A 14,013-nucleotide genomic window follows, 5' to 3' on the forward strand; every position below is an offset into this window, starting at 1 on the left:
TGTAAAAGAGTTAGTAATGTAATTTATTGCAGTTTACTTGTATCTGCTTAATTGTTTACTAAATGGTTGAGGAGTGAAATAAACCGCAATGGAGTTTGAAAACAAAATATGGGTGTGTGTGGTTGGAGGATGTGTTTGTGCGGGTGGTGGGTGTTTAGGTGGTGAGGGGGCGCGAACATTTTTATTGTAAAACAAAGGGGGGCCTAGTAAAAAAAAAAAGTTTGGGAACCACTGGTCTACAGAGTTCATGAAATCTGAGTGTGGTACTGTAATATATTGTGTAAGTGAAGTGACAGACCACATAGAGTTACAGAGTGACTGAGTGCTGAAGCATACAGGGAATAAAAGACTCTGGTGACACTGTAATTGCAGAGATCCTATCCTACACTGGTATTAACATCAGCATAAGACTGTGTGCAGGGACCTTCAAGGCATGGGTTTCCATTGTCAAGCAGCTTCTATAGGCGTAATGTGTAGATGGCCAATACTTTTTTCCATGTTATGTATACTCCAACCTAAACTAAAACTCACGCTGTAACATATAAGAGTAAAACTAAAGCTAAAGTCTTTCAAAACAATGAAAACTAAACTGAAAGAGGCAAAATCTCTCTGGAAGCTAAGTTGAATTGCACACAAAAAACCCCTAAACTATAAAACTTAAACCAAAAAACCCAATTCACTAGGTTACTTTTAAGATCCACCAGTTTTTGAAGTCCTTACACTGCAGTGTAAAAAAGATACAGTTGTAAGACATACAATTTTGGCCATTCCTTTAACAATTTATTTATTGTTAAAGGAATTTCTTTCAGACGAAAACCTCAGAGCCTGCTAACCTTTTAACCTTGACAAAATAACGAACAAAATGCTCCTTTAAAATTTCTGTACACCACATCTTCAGCACCAAATAAAACATATCACATCTCCCACAACAATGTGGGAAAATGTCTTATGAACCTGATGAAACCAGTGTTGCACCTTTTAAATCTTATTTCAGAAAGATAAGAGGGCTACAATTCCAAGAGCGCATTAGCCAAAGAAAACAGCGTCCTGTGAAACATCCGTTGAAAAATGTGGTGACGGCAGCTTTGTTTTATGAAACCTTTACTGTGTAAACATTGTCACAGTATGGAGAGTGAAATAAAAGGCTCCAGATATGGAAATCTTTTCAGCTGAAAGTCTAACCTGTGCTGCACAAAGCCAACTTATCTGAGGAGCGCCCAGAGGAAAGAAGTACCTTATTTAGCAATTTGCACATCATACCAGCAGTACATAATAAATTAGATTGTACCTGAAGTCTTTTAGTAATAAAAATGTAAGATAATTCTTAAACACAGGTGCACTAAGTTAACTAAAATCTTTCAAACCAATAAAAAGAGTCAACGCAAGAAGTATCTATAAGAACTGTTTCACATTTGGTGCTTCTGCTTAGCGTAGAAATCGTAGAAGTCATCAGTTCGCTAGTTTAAGAATTTGGTGCACAATGAACTTTCTCAACAACTACATGTTAAATCTCTAGGAAATTTAGGTTGGAAATGAAATGTCTCCAGGGGGTTGTTTATTATGATTTTGGTAATTGGTATAATCAAGTTTAGGTTCCCCATAGGCCATGGACAATCATCTCAAGGTATAATGACCACATGTCCACAAATAATGGGAACAATAGTAGAAGCCAAAAATCAAATTTTCTTACTGAGTTAATTAATTCTTCACGTTCCTCAGAGGATAAACAGTTTGGATGTGTTTTTGATGTCCCAAGACAAGATATTTCTCTCTGGCAGCACATATGATTTAAAACTCCAAACAATACAACAAGTGATCGATTGTTCTTCAAGCTTTTTGTGTTGATTTAAGCAACATTTGTTTTACTGTAGGTGTTGAAGATTGGATCAATGGAGAAAAGTAATGCTGTTTGCTTTCTGCATGGGCTGCTTTTCACAAAGACTGCTTGAAAATGGCTCTTGTCTGGTATAATTCTGATATTAGCTGGCATGGTGAAAACGGTTTTGGCAGTCACTGTCTGAGATTTCACAACAAAGGCATGAATCTAATATTTTTAGCCCCTCTACTATAGATTATGTCTAAAAGATGGATGTAGCCATGATGACTTCATCAAAGGACTGGATAAGTGTGTGTTTTAACAATGCCGTGGGGATTTTTAAGGTAGAGATGACCATATTTTGCTGCTGGCAGTACCTGCTAATTGGTGCAAAATTCGAGCACATACTATTTGGATGCTCTCTACTTCAAAGCACACTATATTAATTCAATTAAGCAAGCTTCAAAAGGCCCCAGCACCACAAACATAGGCTGAGAGTTGTGGGTACGACTGTTAATCAAAGTGGTCCACACCCTTATCTAACAAAAATAGAGACCTTAACAACATTCAGACTGGTGAGTTATAATTTACTCACTGAAATATTCTTAATGAAATGTTATGAAGTAGGAAACTACCCATACCTACCTGTAAACCTGCTTATTTCTGCTCTAACGTTGGTCATTTTAACCTGGTAGTTTATGGGAACTGAGTCAGGCAGCCTCAAGTGTCCAGTTGGAGGAATTGCAGTTTTTGACATTTATGTGTTGGATTCATTTTTCAACCCTGAGGTTTCTGCTTGTCCTTTACTGGCTCTTTAAATATGAGTAATCGTCTTGTTACTCAAGTCAGATTGTGGTAAAAGGAGGATTACAAAATAGAACATTTTCAAACTTTTGTACAAATCTGTTAGTAAGAACATATTTTATGTGAAGCAGAGCATACACTGTGGTGGAACAACGGCACGTACCTTCATTCCGCTGAGTTTGATGGAAATACACTGGTGTCAGCGACCGTCCACAGCATCTGCTCTTTCTTGTGTCCCCTCTGCAGTGCAGTGAGTCAGACTTCGAGTTTGGCACAGAGTGTCTCCATCTGGCTCTGCAGTACTGTGGCACCAATGCCAAGCTCATTGAGGGTCCGCCAACACTGTGGAAGGTGAGCTCACCAGGGGCCTGCTTTGGGTTTGGGATCGAGGATTTTGTGACATTTTGGCTAGCACAACTGCACGCCACTGATTTATCAAATGAGTAAAGATAAATCATGAATTGAAAGTTTGTGGGTGCTGGCAAAAAAGGAAACACACATAAATTGACTGTGACATCCAGGATAAGCATATAGAAATTAGGCTAACTACTGTATTAACGTTTTCTTCTCAGTTTTCTGTGCGATCCATTCTTAATGACGCGTGTTTTTTTCAGTTAGACGTAATGTTAACTTGATATGAAAGCAATTTGGTTTTACATGCTGAAGGCTCTGCTCCATTATAACAGGTTGAATTTACTTTGCGGTCCTCAAAGCAGCACAACAGTGACCCACTGAGTCAGAGTTACGATGGATCGCTAACCCTTTTTTAGCAGGTAGTTTGAATATTTATGGAGTCAAAAACTAAATCAAGAATCGTATATGTGTTATGAAACTGTGAGATAATGCATTACAAAACAGAGTGTAGTCTCAGATGTTTGTTTTGCTTGTTTTTGCACAAGGGATACATTTGTGGTGTTGTTTGAGCACCTCAGTTTTACTTTCAAAGTAGGAACATATTCTATGGCAAACTAACAGAAGTGCTATCTTCTTCAGTCAAATTAATTTTCTAAATACTTAAAATGCTGCTTATTCCACTGGAAGTTACAGAGTTACTATCATATTGTCTCATTTGAATAATCTTTAGAGATGTGAAAGTGCATCATGACATAAAAACAATGAGCAGAAACTGGAGGAAAGTCCAAATCTGAGGTCCAGATCATTGATTGAAGCTAAACGGCTTGTTTTTGTTTTTAGAAAAACACATGTATGGCTTTATTAATGTTAGTCTCAGTCTGTCTGTCTATTCATTCACTACTTTGGCGCAGCTTGAAATATATCAACAGCTTGTCAATGAATTTCTAGTGAAACCAAAATCTTTATTTGTGTTTCGCACTGAAATAACTCAGCAGCTATTGTTTTGTATTTGATGAACACGTTAATTTTATCAGAGAATATTTCTAATAATCTGAGAAAAAAGCAACATAATCAGCTCAATTGTCAGTGTAGCTCACAGATAAGATTCCAGCGAGTTTCTGGGAGCAGATATCTGAAAATCTCTGCACATGAAACTGAAACAATATGCACAGATCTCCATAAATAAAATGTTCCTTTCTTTCATTTGGGTAAACTGACTGGATAAACCCAAGTTGTTTTGTCCTCCAGGTGACCTACAAACGGGATTTGGCTGCCGCAGAGTCCATTATCAAAGGTGAGTTTCTTTTGTGGATATGCTTTCATAGAGCTTCCTGTATGTACAGTACAAAGTACAATAGTTTTTCATCCTCTTACTTATCTAAAATGTGTATGTTGACAGGTAGACATGAATGGTTGTTTCCACTAGGTCTTCTCACACAGGTTAAATGGTCAGAAATAAGCAGTGTAGGAGTGTCTACATTCTTTTTGTGTGGCCTGGAGTTGTGAATAGGTGACATTGAATTAAAATAGGCTATTGTTTTCAAAGGAAGAAATTCTTTGTAGTATTGTTTAGCCTGGGATGAACACTGTGGATTTACACAGTCAGTGAGTACTATAGAAAGCAAGTCAGGACAAGGGAGACTATCATAATCAGAGAAATGGAAATAAACACAGCACTATATTTCACCCCGCCAGCACCTGGACCAACAAGTACCTGTTTGATGATGACATAAGTGATTATTCTCAGAGCCTCTGAGGTGAATGAATTCATTGTTTGATTTTTAGAAAGGACGTGGAAAAAAAGTTCTCATATCTGTCAGTACAAGAAACGGACGAGAGTTTCAATTTGTGTTTGCATTTCTGTGTGATTGCATAGAGCCACCACAGAGAGTGTGTGTGTTTGTTTGAACATTTATGGCTACTCTACAGAAGGTTTTCAAATAACAACAATATAGTTAGTCTTACTTTGTTTTGCTGCAGCAGTAGTGTGTAATGGGATGAATGTCACAGTGAAATTGTGTTATTTTTATCTATGAACTTTTAAATTTGATTTGTAGTCCTACTTTGAATCCTCAAAGGGCCCACAACACAGTAGGTGACGCTGTTTGCCATCACTAAAATTAAGATAAAAGTCAAATTGAGGTAGTCATGTTGGACTTGCTGCTGTTCAGTATTTGTTAGCTTTAACTTTAATGAATTCAGGAAAAATAATAAAACTTCACAAATGCTTTTTTCTATAAATTAATTGTCATAACTATGAAAAGTAGGAATCAGGCTTTGTCTACAGTGCTATTTTTATAGCTATTTTTAGCATTTTGAGCGTGCAATATAAGTAATATGTTGTTTGCCCCGGGCTGGCGGACCCTTGCGAATAAGGGAGCACTGCATATTACTACCAACCGTAAAGTGTCAGCTGAAGAAGCGCAGTATTGTGTCAGCGTGTAATGTCATAATGTCATAGAAAGAACTTTGACTTTGAGTAAGTTTATTTTCTTGTTTTGAAACTATGGCAAAGTTTATGGATCCTACCTTATTTTAGTGCAGTTTGATTCAGACCACTCAAGTAGAGGATTTCAGGTATCTTCTGCTTTTCTTTACAAATGAGGGAAGGAGATGAGAAATTGGTGCAATACCTGCAAAAGTGAGGGCTTGGTTTGTTGTAGTGAAGACTTGTTTGATTGTGAAACCTAAAGCTGTCGATTTGCTTGTCAGTCCACATTTCCCCACAGGAATGGCCAAAAGCTGGGGGCGAGTCTCTCTCTGACTGCCGCCTATTTGTAACTGCTGCTTATCCATGTCCGGTGGGTGATGGAGGGTAGCTGAGGGTCTGGGTGTCTATAAGCTACGTTTTCCCACACAAACTGACAACAAAGATGTAAATTTACAGAAATAACTCTCGAGAAAAAATGTTCAGTGATGTATATTTTACTACACATCACTGATAACTGTACCGATCGTTTTGTAGCTACTATTAAGTCAATGCTGTTTTGATAATTTATATTCAATCTCAAATCCTAATTATTTTCCAGGCAAGCCAGGTTGTGGTGCAGTCATGTCAATTTTCAAGTGTACCTCTTGTAAATGTGACAAGATTGATTTATTTGTTGTTCAGAGTTTTGCCATTTTTGTGTTTTTAATATCACACGTCTTCTCTTTCAGAGACTTTATCACGATCGGCATGCGTTATCACAGGTAGATTGGCGGAAGCTGTGAACCTGGCAGATGCTCTTCGGAAGGCTGTTGGAGCTCTGGATATGGTACGTACGAGGCAGTAACAGCTAATTCAAGTGTTGTTTGTGATGACAACAAAACTGAACAGCCTCACCAGTTTACCATTATGTTTTCCTCTATCTCACCCGTATCCGTCTCCTGTCATATACCTCAAATCTCCCCATAAACTCTATGCGAGCTCCACTTGGGTGGCCCAGTGGTGAAACTTGCCATCTGTGGTCACACCTCTAATGGAGCCTGTCTGGGACTTCCACACCCTGCAACTTTCCTCGCCTCAGCCCCAGCCTCCTCCTCTGACTCTGCACGCAGGAGCAGATGCCCCTTCTCCTTAACTTGTAGTCACTTTGTAGGCATATCAAATTGCCTTCAGTCCAGATAGCAAACATCCTCTATTTAATTTGTAAAATTGTTCCTGATAGACAATGAGTAAAGTGTCCATGTGCAAAACAGAAAAGAGTGACAGTCTGGGACATCTGACAGCACAGACCACATAGAGGCTCCAAATATGAATTCCTCTCCTCTTACCTCAACAACCGTTGGGTTTCCTTAGAGGAAGCCATGTAACCAGTAACTCAAACAACCTGGATTTTGAAAAGAAGGCAAATAAACAAATGTGGCAAATTACTTTTAATCAAAATAAACTGTTCTTAGTATCCAGTTAGAGGGATATCCAGTAGGAAACAACTGTAATAAACCTACAGTCAACCATTTTAAACATTTTAAACAGCCAGGAGGTGTTGTACTAATAGGCATAGTTTGCAAATGAGCATAAAACAATTTTAGTTTGTTTATTGTACAAAACAATTCAATGAGTTCAGATAAATTTTTGAAGACGTTGACGGTGAGCTCAACTTATTGCTGGTCTTTGCCAGCAGTGAAATTCAGGGATGAAAAGGTGGAAGGATAGAATATTATAATATAATTAAAAGTAAAAAGTTGATTAGCTTTAGCTAACTGTTAAAAAGGCCAAATATTTCGAACTGTATCGTCGGTTGTTCACTGCTTTTTCTTGCCTATAAACAGTAACCTATTTATTATTAATTATCGGGATGTCCATCCATCCATCCATTCGCTTCCGCTTATCATTTTCAGGGTCGCGGGGGGCGCTGGAGCCTATCCCAGCTGTCATAGGGCGAGAGGCGGGGTACACCCTGGACAGGTCGCCAGTCTGTCGCAGGGCCAACACACAGGGACAGACAACCATTCGCACTCACATTCACTCACACATTCACACCTAGTGGCAATTTGGATTATCCAATTAACCTATCCCCACAAGCTGCATGTCTTTGGACGGTGGGAGGAAGCCGGAGTACCCGGAGTGAACCCACGCAAACACGGGGAGAACATGCAAACTCCACACAGAAAGACCCCGGCCTGATGTTGGAATTGAACTCAGGACCTTCTTGCTGTGCGGCAACAGTGCTAACCACCGTGCCACCGTGCTGCTGACCGTGCCACATTATCGGGATGTGTTGTCTGCATATAGCCACTGATGACTGTTATTGGTCTGTCGGCAGGTCTGACAGTAATGCAAAATTTTTGTCAGCTTCACATTACTAATGAGAAACTGCTTCTCCACCACTGAGATTTGGTGACTGTGGAGACCTTTTGAGTACAGAGAACTTATTGTCATGTTCAAGAAACCAGTTGGAGACTTTTTGAGCTTTGTCCATTATTCTGCTGGAAGCAACCATCAGGAGATGGGTACACCTTGGTCATAAAGGGATGGACACGGACAGCAACAATGCTCAGCTGTGTCATTTAAAGTGTCATTTAAACAGTGCTCAGGTAGAACTAAGGGACACAAATTGTACTTAGAAAATATCCCTATGCCTGAGCTGATGATCCAATTGAGGATAGATCCATGCTTTCATGCTGTTTACATCAAATTCTGACCCTGACCCTACCACTAGAACACAGTGTTTTTCTGCTCTTAGCTGACAGAAGTCCCACCTGGTGTGGTCTTCTGCTGCTTTAATCCAATTGCTTCAAAAATGGTATTTTGGATGCTTCGGTTGTAATGAGTGGTTATTTGAGTTACTGTTGCCTTCCCATTAGCTTGAAGTAGTCTGGTCATTCTCCTCTGACTTCTGGCCTCAATATTGTATTTTTATCCAGAGAAGTGGTTTTTTTCTGACCATCTTCTCTAGAGATGGATCTGTAGGAAAATCCCAGTAGATCAACTGTTTCTCAGATACTCAGGGCAGCCCCTCTGATACCATCAACTATGCCAGATTCAAGCTCAATTTGAACTTTGGTGGGCCGATTTGACCATGTCCACATGTTTTATTGAACTGACTACACCGACAGGCTTCCATTTTATTGGATGACTAGATATGTCACCCAATAAAATTGAACAATTGAACAAACAATTGAACAGATATACCGAACAAAGTGGTCAGTTTAAGTAGCTGACTTATTTGATCCCAACAAACACGTTAAATTAACAATTGCAATGGATGACTGTTGATTTAAAAACAAATCATTGTTGCCTAATAAATTAGAAATGTAAATGTCTTCTTAGCAAGCAAGAGTTAATTAACTCAATTTAAAAATAGTCTACATTGTCTTGTCCATACGTTGTCTTTTTTGTTAATATAGCACAAAATAGTGTTGCGGTAAAAATTGATGCAGCAAAGTAAAATGAAACTGATTTAAGAAACTGGAGGGGACTCAAATCAACCTGCTGGTTTCAATTCATTTATGTATTTAAAAGAGGTAATGCACTTTCACATATTCCAGTTTTGAGCATGAAACTGATGTGCGGTCATTAGTTTCTGCACAGTTTAGAGCTGCTGCTAATTTTCAACCCTTGTCCCTTTCTGGGCTTTTACATTCCCAATACACAAACAAATTTACAACATTCAATTACATGAAACCAAAATAATCTATGATTCCAAATCTACAAAGAATTTAGTATAAAATATATTTTGTTTAAAGCGAGAGAAAGCTGGAAAAAAAGTATAATTTTAAAAAGTATGAATATTTGTAAAATCTAATATGTTATTCTGGTTACATAACTATAGAGCAAAACGGGTGCTGAGGGCAAATGTAATAGTTCAATAAGGAGAGATCACAAACATGACTTATTGATGTACAGAATTTAGAGGTATTTGGTAATTTGACTCTGATGGCCCATCTTGGCAAAATGCACCCCCAGCAGTGATTGGATTAGGGCAGGACACTCCAGGGTGTAGACGCTGGTGGTGGAGATGAAGATAGAGGCATGAATGGAGCCTGCGTGATGACAGGCACTGATAGGGATTAAGTGGGTTTGCACAAAATTGTCTGCAAAGGATAATGACAGACGCGCAGTCAGATTTTAAGTACACAGTGTGAACGCTGATCGAACTGAAGAAGGCCAGGAGAAAGATGATTGGACTAGACCACAACAAATTTGTGACTTTCAAAAATCTATCACAGTTAATTGCAATATTATCATAAACAGGCTGCAGGTAATTGCAAGCTTTCAGACACACACTGATATCAGACTGATATGGTTCACAATATCATTTTGTAGCAAAAAAATAACTGAAGTGAAATAAATGTATCTTATTGGATAAAACGGATATTGACAAGTAGAAATATATGTTTTTTTCAATACTCGAATATCACAGAATGTTAAAAATCCCAATTATATTGTATCATGAGTGAAGTACTGTATTAGTATTATATCGCAGGGTTTGAGATGATTTCCATCTCTGCAACATAAGCAAATAATTGTTAACATTGTTCGAGTTACAGCAGCTCAGAATGAAAAAAATACTAGTTTTTTAGGATAAAATAATCCATGCGTGCTTTAAACAGCTGAAGAAGAAGAGTTGACTCATCACTTCTCTTACACTATGAATCGTGTGTATTTACATCAAATGTATTTTCATAGTGTTTATTATACACTGAAATTTCACATCCATCAGTTATTACACATCTATACATTAGAGTAGAGATTCCCACACATGGCATCATGTTTAGTAATGTTTTTCCTGTATTTTTTGATGTGGTATAGATATTCGCTGGGCATTACTGCAGACAATGGAGTGCAGTGGCACAGCAAGCTGCAAGTCATGATTCCATATTTGTCAGTGATCCAAACTGTTCATCCTCCTCTAAACTTGCTCCAAGTCCCTCCTTAGCTGGTGTCAGAACGAGCGGATCTTGCTGTCTGGTGCTGGAATGGGCCCCAGAGATGGATTTGGGGTCATGTTGTCCTCCTTGGATCGGCTGATTAGAGCTATTCCAGTCTGTACTTAGGTGGCCGATGAGGCTGTGTTTTTTTCCGGCACACGTGTTCGGAACCAGATACATCCTTTTCAGGGAGTATGTGAGGGAGGAAGAAAAATGGGGGAGATGAAAGGCAAGTGGAAGAAGCGGAAGATGAAGAATTAGCTTTGTCCCAGTGCCATTGCCTGAATCTAATACAGGGATAAGTGGGATATGTGTGTGCAGGTGGATGATTTGGCAGCATGTGTGCACAAGAGACAAAGACCGTGCAATAAATATGATTTTATGGTTAGGGATTCTTTCAGCAGGATATTATCTAAGAGATCAATTTGATGCAGTTTAAAGGGCCAGTTCACCTCAAAATCACATTTACTGATTTTCCATTGGCCTGTGGTGCTATCTGTCTTTCTAGATTTGTTTTAAGTGTTAGTTGGCCAGTTTTACTGGCTGTAGAGATGTCCAAAACTGAACATCTCTTAAATATAATGGAGCTCAGTGGTACCTTGTGGTAAACCTTGATGTGAGTAATCTCATGTGGAAACCAAAGAGTGAAGAATGAAGCGTGCACCTAACCATGACGAGAAGCTTGTGGTTGTGACGGTGTGATAGAATGTAAACACTTGTACCCCACACCTGAGCCACAGTCTTATCTAGCTGTGGTGGCTGTAGGTAGTATGAAAAATAATTCTCCCATGAACTTGCTCATTGCAATGTTCAGATTTTTATGAGCCACAAGCTCTGAAAAGAGACATTGTTGCTGAGTTTTTCAAAATTAAATTCAGGAAAAGGATTGATATCTCTATGGATGCAAAACTGGGTAGCTCATACCAAAACAGTCTGCATACAGTATATATGTTTTATTGAAGGACACAGGACAATTATGTGCATTCAGTTGTGGAGTGAAATATTCCTGTTTAAATTTCTAAAAAAAAGTATAAAAGAAGATTCTCTCATGTTAACTCCTAAAAATACCGTAACACCACCAATGTGTGAATATGTTTAAAACCTTAATAGAAGCACTTGCTCTTAAATTCCCAGATATTGTTTTCCATACTAACATTTACCCACGTTTGTGACATTGGATTGGTGAACACTAGTGTGGTTATTTTGGCCAAACAATGTAGCGGTTTTGTCATTATAAATACTTAATACTGTCATTGACATGATATGCAGCGCACACATGCCTTTGTTTAACCTCCGAAGACCCAAACTCTTTCATGGCATGCATTTTTAATTTCTCTTTGCTATTTGGGCTGATTGGGACCTGATGAATGTAAAGGCAAAGAATTACTAGATTTTTTTTTTTTACCTGATTTTTGTTTCTGAGAAAAATTAGATCCACATATGAGGATGTTCGTTTTAAATATTGATAGAACAGTGGCAGTATAATGTCCTCGTAAGTGGACATCAGGCCCTTATAGAGCAAAGTTTTGTATTTTGGTCTAGACAACCCAAAATGTGATGTCCACATATGTGGACACCAGGTCCTAGGAGGTTAACCTACTTTACTAAATATAAAACAAATCTTTTTGTGTCTAGTATATCCAGTGTTTGGTTCCTTCAAGTGACCACATCTAAATACACTGAAAAAAGTTATCATTGTGATAAAAACCTTAACCTCTTCCAAGAAAATGACTCTGCATTGAACAGTGTCATTAAATACCCGACAATTCTTGTTTTATTAAAAACACATTTTCAGTATTTGATTGGAGTAAAATCGAAACAAAGACAGACACAGACAAGTAGATGTTTTATGGGAGGAAAAAAACACATTAAACTTTTTTTTCCAAATCAAATTATCTCCTCTTTCTTCCCCCTGGTGTCGTTTAATCTTGACACGTGTTATTTTAATATGCTGTGCACATCAAAGGCAATCCTCAGATCCATATCAGCTTAGTGAAGGTTTTTGATAATTACTTTCAACTCAAGAGAATTTGTCATTTAGACAGAAAACAAGTAGTAGGATTGGACAGACAGTGTGCCAGCAAATGTGCTTTTTTTGGCTGTCAGCCACAGATAGTTTTAAATAATGGGTTCTAAGCTTTGCTTGCAATTTGCCAACAAGTTGTTTTTTTAGATTAGAGGATTGATCTTTGAATATATTTTAGGGCCAAAGTGTCTGGTAGCTTTAACAAACGTACCATATTCATACTGTCAGCAGTATTTGTAGCTTGCAGCTGTTGTTAATGTTTCATCTTGATGCAAACACAAGCTTAAATATGTAATAAAGTACCTGTGTCTGATATAATAATGACCTTTCATGCTGGAATCTGGACTTTAAGCACATAAACTTTGTTTAAGAAAAGAAAATGATAAGAGTATGTGATACAAGTCACTTTGGACATATGAGACGAATAATAAATAATGTATTATTCTTACAAAAAATTATGTAAGAATTGGACATAAGTATCATAAATACAGTAAAAATAACCAGTCAATAATGTTACAAAGTAAAAGCTTTGTAAAAGAATTCACATTGTAAGTCTGTGTACCTTGTACTTTTTGTACCTTACAGAAAAAAACAATTCAGGTATCAATACAAGATGGAGTTAGTTTTATTCATAAAAGTTGGATTCCTCTTTTAAATCTTGGAACTGAGCAATTCAGTGGTCACCATCTTGTTGTTTAAAGGAATAGTGGTGAACCAGTGACAGGATCATGGGCAGCCAAGGCTCAAGTGAAGCATGTGGTCTGATCCAACAGACTAGATACTGTAGCTCAAATTGCTGAAATTGGTTCTGATAGAAAGGTGTCAGAATACACAGTGCATCTCAGCTAGTTGTGTTTATATATATATGTATATATATATGTGTGTGTGTGTGTGTGTGTGTGTGTGTGTGTGTTTTTATGTGTATGATGTCCCTTATTATTTGTATAAAAATGAGAATGGTTTCTTAACACTTTTAAATTTCATATTAACTGTATGTCTCTGGTTTGTTTAACTGGTCTTTTTGGTGTTTGGGGTTCTGTGGCGTCTTGGCTCTCTAGGCCTAAACTAAAATAAACACGTCTACTCTGCGATTTCATGGCCAACCTGTTTTAGATCATGTCAGATTTTTTTTTAGAACCCTGCAAATCTGCATGTCGGACCAAAAAGATTTTCCTCCTGAAGCTGGGGGCAGTTATCCTTCAAGAACAATTAACCATTGAGCATATGGTTCCCATAACCATTTCACATTCTCATTTACTTTCAGTTACTGTAATGCGACATCTCAATGCCAAACATAGATTTTGAATGTTTATTTCTGTGTTTATTTCCTGAATGTTTGACACTATAGTAACAGGTTATATTTTTAAGGGAAAACAACAAAAATGAATTCAAAATGGACATTGTGGGCTATCCAGTTGCCTCGTTTTATTTGTATGCCCGAGCCAAAATTAAAAGAAAAGATCAGAACGTAAATGTCTCATTTCTCTAAGTAAAAAGGCTTTTACAGTTCTTGGCTGCATGTCGGGCTTCAACTCAATTTGCAGCATAATGAAATTTAAGTTGGCTTACGTATGATTGCTGTTCCCGTTTTTTGCGTATGACAGAATTTTTCTGCCAGTTCAGAAGTATAAGGAGCCCAGAAATTGTTTCTTTTTTT

General features: G+C 37.8%; 1 protein-coding gene across 5 annotated transcripts in view; it reads left to right on the forward strand.

Annotated features, from left to right (window-relative positions):
- The window catches only part of crppa (CDP-L-ribitol pyrophosphorylase A), a 52,238-nt gene that overhangs the window by 13,120 nt on the left and 25,105 nt on the right, over window positions 1-14,013 (forward strand). For all 5 annotated transcript variants that reach the window (XM_006791824.3, XM_006791826.3, XM_006791825.3 and 2 more), the window contains exons 4-6: window positions 2,867-2,971; window positions 4,223-4,268; window positions 6,134-6,231. In XM_006791824.3, coding sequence (XP_006791887.1) covers window positions 2,867-2,971; window positions 4,223-4,268; window positions 6,134-6,231 — 249 coding nt within the window. The remainder of the gene's footprint in view (window positions 1-2,866; window positions 2,972-4,222; window positions 4,269-6,133; window positions 6,232-14,013) is intronic.

Source organism: Neolamprologus brichardi, chromosome 11 (assembly GCF_056152115.1).
Source record: "Neolamprologus brichardi isolate AB-2024 chromosome 11, ASM5615211v1, whole genome shotgun sequence".
NCBI classification, from domain to species: Eukaryota; Metazoa; Chordata; class Actinopteri; order Cichliformes; family Cichlidae; genus Neolamprologus; species Neolamprologus brichardi.